Raw genomic sequence first — 7,580 nt, 5'->3', positions numbered from 1 at the left:
CAGATGCGCCCTGTCATATTATGGGAGCAAATCTGAGGTGGAAGGCTGCTGGATGGAGTCCTACACGACGAGTCACAGAAACAGCTGAAGGAGAAGGTGAATCGAGTCAGTTTGCAGAGGTGAAAGCCATCCGGCTGGCTTTAGACATTGCTGAGCGAAAAAATGGCCAGTCCTTTGTCTCTATACTGACTCATGGACGGTGTGCACACTGAGCTGAGGCAAGAGGAATCCCACCTCCTGTGGGTCTGTGGGGTGCGTGGGGGAGAGCTGAAGCCCACTCCAGTCTCCAGACTACTCACCAGAGAGGAGAGACCTGATGGACACTGCTGAATCCCTCCCCTTCGTGGGGGGAAATGATCCCTGCCTGTCACTGCTGCGGTGTCCTGCCTGGCCATGGGACAGGGAGAGGGGTTAAGGGAGGGGAACATTTCAACCTCTCATAGACCACCATGCCACGGGAGGAAAAATCCCACTTCTGAAATCCATCTCTCCAGTGCTCAGAGAGGGACAGTCAGTGATGACTTCAGTCTGCGTCAGCCTACGCTCCCCAGGAGAGACCCTGATGCCTTTAAGAAGCTTCAGCCCTGGAGCCCCAGGGCCATCTGCAGGGAGTGTGGGAGGGCAGAGAAAGTGTCACCCTGGGCTGGTCCTCTGCTGCTGAGCTGCTCCAGGCTCCTGGGATGGAGGGAGCTCATGGCAAGTGGGCAGCACTGCAGAGAGACATCTCTGCCCAGGAGCAGCTCCTCTGCAAAGCACAGCAGGGCTGAGGGCACTGCCTGCAGGCATCGAGAGGAGAGGAGGGAGGAGAAGAGAGGTTAAAGGCAGCCTGGGGTGAGAGGATGCTGAGAGCTGATTCAAAGAGAACTCTTCACAGCCCCCTACGTGGTAAGTCTGTGTCTGCAGGAAAAGCAGCTGTGGTTGCTGGAGGGACCTCTTCAAGCTGGTACATCCCACAGCCTGTGGGATCTTCTGGGACGATTTTTGTGTGCAAGAGGACAATGTGATGCCTCTGCGTGAGGCAGGGAGAGGTTAAAGGCAGTCTTGGGTGGGAGGATGCTGAGAGCTCACTGGAGGAGAAATCTTCAAAGCCCTCTATGCAGTAAGTCTCTGGATGCAGGACGACACAGATGAGTGTCCTGGAGGGTTCTCCTGCAACTCAAACATCCCACAGCCTGTAGGTTCTTTCAGGAGGACTCTGGCAGTTGCCTAGTGTAGAGAAGGACATGCTTCAGAGCAGGGATTCCCTGCTTCATCATCAGAGGGACAGGGCATGATGGCTGCCTTCTCCTGGGGATGGCTGCAGCGCTGTGAAGGGATGCCCATAGCTGTCCTTCCAAACAGGGACCCTGCACCCCAGGGGAATTTGTGCTGGGGCAAGGACTCTGCCACCTGCCAGGGTCAGCTCTCTTCCTGCCCGGGGAGCTCCCCACAGAGCTGCAGGGAGAATCTGTGGGTGGCAGGAGTCACCCCCATCAGCACAAGGCAGGGTCCTTCTGCTGCCGAGAGGGTTCTGCATGGGTGAGGGCTGCTCACAGCTCCAGACCTCCCCCAGGCAGTTTCTGAGGGGACTTGTGAAGAAGGACATCAAGGCAGCATTCACCTGAAAGGAAGGAGTCTGTGCTTTCATATATCTCCTCTTTGTCAGGGGGGAGGGCAGTGGGAGAAGGGAATTTCTTTTTGTGCTCTGGAGAAGGCACTGAGAGCCCAGTTCCCATTAGGACTTGTCTGAGCTGCTCCTTAGCCCCTGCACACAGAGGTGCCCCTGGGCAGTGCCCGGCTGCCAGGAGGGGTCTGCAGGGCAGAGGTGAGCACACAGCCGGTGGCATGGGCTCTGTGAGCACAGGCAGGGAGGAGACCTGAGCACAGAGGAACAGCTCCTGGCAGGGACAGCTCCAGGCAGCAGAGACATGGGCAGGGAGCGAGAGGCAGCTGTTCCCAGAAATGCTGTGGAAGGGGGGTTGGGGCACCTCCCTGCCATCCCCTGCAGTGCAGACACCTTCCCCGGAGAAACCCCCTGCTCTGCTCTCCCACCCAGCAGAACCTCTGCCCTGAAGGTCACCTTCTCGGCAGCCTGACCCTTGAGGAGCGGATATTACCAAATACCCGAGTGCCTCCATCGGCAGCAGCACTGTGGCATTTCTCTGGGTTTCCCCTCCTGTCTCTGCTCCCCTTGATCGTATCACCAGGTTTGCTGGGATGGGGGGGTGGAGTTCAGACGCAGCTCAGAGACCAGCCCTGTGGGTCTTGCCATGCAGACGCGTCTATGGGAATGAAGTGTCCAAGTCCCCGCCTAATGCCTGGGCTGCAGGGGATACAAATGACCCGATTCTCCCTTCAGGACACCCCATCTTTAGGACATTTGCTTCTTTCCCTGAGGGGTCTTGTTGGGCTGCAGGCTGCCCTCCCCCAGGGCACAGCTCTCCCATGGCATCCCGGTGGTCTCCAGGAGCCCCGTGGAGAAGACCCCTCAGTGCTAAGGCCATGAAAACGCTGCTGGGTGGCTGCCTGCGGACAGCTGCAGAGAGCCCTCTGTGTTCCTGGCTGGGAGGGGAGGGCTGAGATCCTGCTCAGGCAGAGTGAGACAGGCTGAGGGGGTTGGAGATGTGCACTTGGGAAATGGATTCCTCTGCTCTCAGCAGTGCCCAGTTCCTTTTGGGGGGAACGTCTGGTTGCGATCATCCTGCAGCTCAAAGAGGTGCCAGCACAGGGCGGCTGAGACCAGGGCTGATGAACCAACCAGCTCTCCTCACTCATCACTAAGCCTCTTCCTCATGGAAGTCTCCCCTAGCTCTTCACTGACTTTTCCTCCCTGGACGGGTCCCAGTGCCCAGAGGGAGCACATGTCCAACAGCAGCTCCATCACTGAGTTCCTCCTCCTGGCATTCGCAGACACACGGGAGCTGCAGCTCTTGCACTTCTGGCTCTTCCTGGGCATCTACCTGGCTGCTCTCCTGGCCAATGGCCTCATCATCACTGCCATAGCCTGCGACCACCACCTCCACACCCCCATGTACTTCTTCCTCCTCAACCTCTCCCTCCTCGACCTGGGCTCCATCTCCACCACAGTCCCTAAAGCCATGGTCAATTCCCACTGGAACACCAGGGCCATCTCCTACACAGGATGTGCTGCTCAGGTCTTTTTCTTTTTCTTTCTGATCTCAGCAGAGTATTCTATCCTCACTGTCATGGCCTACGACCGCTACGTTGCCATCTGCCAACCTCTGCACTACGGGACCCTGCTGGGCAGCAGAGCTTGTGTCCACATGGCAGCAGCTGCCTGGGGCAGTGGGTTTCTCACTGCTGTGCTGCACACGGCCAATACATTTTCTATACCACTCTGCCAGGGTAATGCCCTGGACCAGTTCTTCTGTGAAATCCCTCAGATCCTCAAGCTCTCCTGCTCACATTCCTACTTCAGGGAAGTTGTGATTATTGTGGTTAGTGTCTGTGTAGCATTTGGTTGTTTTGTTTTCATTGTGCTGTCCTATGTGCAGATCTTCAGGGCTGTGTTGAGGATCCCCTCTGAGCAGGGACGGCACAAAGCCTTTTCCATGTGCCTCCCTCACCTGGCCGTGGTCTCACTGTTTATCAACACATCTGCATTTGCTCACCTGAAACCCCCCTCCATGTCCTCCCCATCCCTGGACCTGGTGGTGGCAGTTCTGTACTCGGTGGTGCCTCCAGCAGTGAACCCCCTCATCTACAGCGTGAGGAACCAGGAGCTCAAGGAGGCCATTAAGAAAGTGATTTCATGGATGTTTTTGAGTCATTATAAACCTTCCATGTCTCTTCAGAAGTGACTCTCAGACTATCTAATAGCAGACCTTTATTTTGTTTGTATTTATCATTATCGTCAGTGCTATCTGTAGGTAGTTAGGGCCCGGCAGCCGGAAGATGTCGCGCTGTACGGAAAGATAAGACCCCTCTCCTAATAGCCAATAGTGTTTAATTTACGACGTAAGCAGATGGATGTGATGTTGTAAACCTAAGCTATATAATGCTCTGTTGCCCACCAATAAACGCCTTCCACCACATTGGTGTCTGTGAGCTAATGGACCGAACGACCCGGGGTTGGTTGTCGTGCCGTTCCTGAACCAGGTCGTCACGCCAACGACAGGTGACAGCTATCTGTTTGGTTTTTGGTTGTGCTGTGGTTTGTTTTGTTTGGTTGTTCATTTGTTTGTTTTTAATATTTGTGTTGGTGTTTATTCTATTCCTAAATGAATATTTAGATTCTTCTGACTGCTACTGAGGAATGAACTTGCTGTGTCTCACCTGTATAAAAGAAGTGCCTAACCCTGGGTCAGAGGAGACTCTCTCATAGCACCTCTGCAATAAAGTGGCATGTCCTCAATGCAGTTCCTTACAATTGAGCTGTTCTTCAAAATCTGATGTAAGCAACAGGCCCAAGGAATTTCACCCCAAAAGGACCTGTTTCTCCTTGTGTTTTGGAGAGGAAAGCTCATCATTGCCTGCAGATGTCTGTGGTGGGCAGTGACTGGACCCACCCCAAGGTGAGCGAGCGATGGCCCAAGCTGGATTCACCCATAGAGAAAGTGCTAAATCCCGGTATCTGCAAGGAAACAAAGATGGACAGAGGTGACCCGTCACAGACCAACTCCGACAAGGGACAGCACCTTTACAGCTACCACACCTCCAGCAGCACACACACCACCATGACCACCACAAACAGACCCCTCCCGGTCCCCTCTCCGGCTGGTCTGGTGTGAAGGTGACAAGTGGTCGGTGCATCCCCTGCAGCACATACCCACCAGAACAGACACAGCCACAGTCCCTCCAGTGTGGGCCTGGGCTTTGGGTCTGCCCAGGTGCCCTGCGCAGCCTTGGCGCCATTCCTCACCAGGCCGCTCCAGCCCTGGGTCTCTCCACATCCTGCTGTCCTCCTCCTCCAGCCTGCCCCGCTTGACGTGGCCACAGAAGCACATACATATCTTCACCCCCAAACAGACACACGCTGGTGAGAAGAGTAACACAGCAAACAGCCAGGAGCAGAGTTCAAGAAGAAGGCAGGACAGACCACGGTGAGCGGCAGAGAGTTGGGCTGGACCAGCACTGACCTGACCCTGTCCCACATGCAGCTGGCTCCTTGCATCCCTCGCCTCTCCCCTTCCATACGATTCTTCCTCCCAGTCCACTTGGATCCCTCCCTTTCTCTGCCCCACTCTCCTCCCCACTGAACAACCCTCACCAATTACTTCTGCCCCATTGATCCCAAGGTTGCTGTTCCCATCCCCAACTTGGCTAGTTCCTATACCATTGCCTGTGTCACCTGGCCCTTCAATGGCCTCTCTGATGGCTCCCCAGGGCACTGTAGGCCTTGCAAGACTTGACCGACAACAAGATCCCTGATGCTCCCCTTCAGTTATCTCTGCAGTCCAGTCACTTCTCACGTCTCTGCTCTTCAACCGCCTGTGAGACCCAGCCAGGACACACGGTGCTGCCTGTGCCTGTGTTCCCTTCTCACACTGTTCTCTGTCACCTCTGGCAGTTCTCATGCCATGCCCCACACTTTCCCATATCTGGAGGCTGTCTAGTACAACCCCTTCCTACTCAAGCATGGTCAGCTGGAGCAGGTTGTGCAGGACCATGTCCAGACAGTGTTTGGGTATCTCCAGGGATGGAAACTCCACAATCTCCCTGGGCAACCCGTTCTAGTGATCAGTCAAAAAGTGTTGCCTGATGTTCAGAGAGAACCTCCTGTGTTTCAGTTTGTGCCCATTGCCTCTCGTCCTATGGCTGGGCATCACTGAGAAGAGCCTGACTCCCTCTTGTTCACTTCCTCCCGTCAGATATTCATCTAGATTGACAAGAACCCCCTTGCAGCCTTCTCATCTCCAGGCTAAACAATCCCATCTCTCTCAGCATCTCGTACGAAGGACGCTCCAGTCCATTAATCGTCTTTGTGGCCCTGTTTGCTGGACTCACTCCACGAAGCCCATACCCCTCTTGTCCTGGACAGCCCAGCACTGGACACAGCACTGCAGAAGTGGAGTCACCAGAGCTGAGTAGACAGGAAGGATCACCTCCCTCAACCTGCTGGCACTGCTCTTCCTAAGGCAGTCCAGGAGGCTGTTGTCCTCCTTTCCACCAGGGCACACTGCTGATGGGGGCATCCCCTCAGGACCCGTGGACTTATGTGTGTCTGGTTTGTTTAACTGGTCCCTACCCTGAGACTCCTGCACCAAGCGTTAAGTCTTCCTTGCTCCAGATTCCCCTCTGGTCTCAGGGCCCTGGGATGCCTGATGGCTACTTTTTGCAGTGAAGACTAAGAGGAGGAAGGCACTGAGTGTCTTGGGCTTTTCCATATCCTTTGTCATCAGGGCCTGTGGCCCATGTACCAGTGGGCCCACATTTTCCCTGGTCTTGCATCTGTTCTCTCTGTACCTGTAGAAGCCTTTTCTTGTTGTTCTTCAGGTCCCTCACCAGCTGTCATTGTTTTACCCCAGCTGGCAACTGAGCACCACGATGTCGCGGGCTCATCCACGGCCACACACTTCGAGGTGCTCCAGCATGACCCCATGCACAGACACAGATGCTTCCCCGGTGTACCTTCTCTAGCATGGACTTATCCCTGGCTCACAATCCCTCCAGAGCTATACTTGCTGCGGCACAGATATAACCATGGCCATAGATGCTTTGGGGTGTCCTGCTCCCATGTGGACTCATCCACAGGTCACAGTGCCTTCAACTTGAGTGCACACAGGAGTTCCAGCCTGTCCAGGACAGCGGCACGGAAACAGCAGCAATGCCCTGGCTATCTGCCAGCCCAGACACATTGCCATTGCTGTTGTCAAACTGCTCCCAGGCACAGCAGAGTAAGATGATAAGCAGTACAGCAGCACAGCGAGCAGCAAAAGCAAAAAGCAGCCACTAACGAGCACAGGACTCTACTACACAGTAAGGCAAGCAAGCCCATGGAAAGCACAGGAGCCTGCCAATTAATAGCTAAACAGCAATAACAGCTATAAATTCAATCCAGCACATTCCAATCAAATCTGTTACTATCTCAAACTCTTCGTGTCCCATGTTGGGCGCCAAAAAAAGACTGTTGTGGTTTTACCCCAGCCAGCAGCTGAGCACCACGCAGTCACTCGCTCACTCCCCCACAGCGGGATGTGGGAAAGAATTGGAAGTGTCAACGTAAGAAAACTCATGGGTTGAGATAAAGACAGTTCAATAAGCAAAGCAAAAGCCACACATGCAAGCAAAGCAAGACATCGGCAGGCAGGTGTTCAGCCATCTCCAGGAAAGCAGGGCTCTGTCACATGTAACAGTGACTCGGGAAGACAAACGCCATCACTCCAAATGCTGCCGCTCCCCCCTGTCCTTCCTCTACCCCAAGCCGTTTATAAGCTGAGCATGACGTCATATGGTATGGAATGTCCCTTTGGTCAGTTGGAGTCAGCTGTCCCGGCTGTGTCCCCTCCCAACTTATTGTGCATCCCCAGCCATCCTGCTGGCAGGGCAGTGTGAGGAGCAGAAAAGGCCTTGACTCTGTGTAACAACAACAACAACAACAGCAGCAACAACAACAAAAACATCTCTGTGTAACAAAACCA

The 7,580-nt window shown here is 54.5% G+C and overlaps 1 protein-coding gene across 1 annotated transcript; it reads left to right on the top strand.

The window, feature by feature from the left end:
• Window positions 1-2,813: 2,813 nt before the first annotated feature.
• Window positions 2,814-3,800, top strand: LOC129196940 (olfactory receptor 14J1-like). The gene has a single exon (XM_054804907.1). The coding sequence runs from the start codon at window positions 2,841-2,843 to the stop codon at window positions 3,798-3,800; it is 960 nt and encodes a 319-aa protein (XP_054660882.1). The 5' UTR covers window positions 2,814-2,840.
• Window positions 3,801-7,580: the final 3,780 nt, after the last annotated feature.

The sequence above is a fragment of the Grus americana genome, chromosome 27, assembly GCF_028858705.1.
Source record: "Grus americana isolate bGruAme1 chromosome 27, bGruAme1.mat, whole genome shotgun sequence".
Classification (NCBI taxonomy): Eukaryota; Metazoa; Chordata; class Aves; order Gruiformes; family Gruidae; genus Grus; species Grus americana.
The sequence above is the reverse complement of the archived record's forward strand: the minus strand, read 5'-3'. Positions and strand labels throughout refer to the sequence as shown.

Excerpts from the sequence above, each read along its gene's own strand:
- LOC129196940 (XM_054804907.1), top strand. The coding sequence starts at position 2,841 with ATGTCCAACAGCAGCTCCATCACTGAGTTCCTCCTCCTGGCATTCGCA.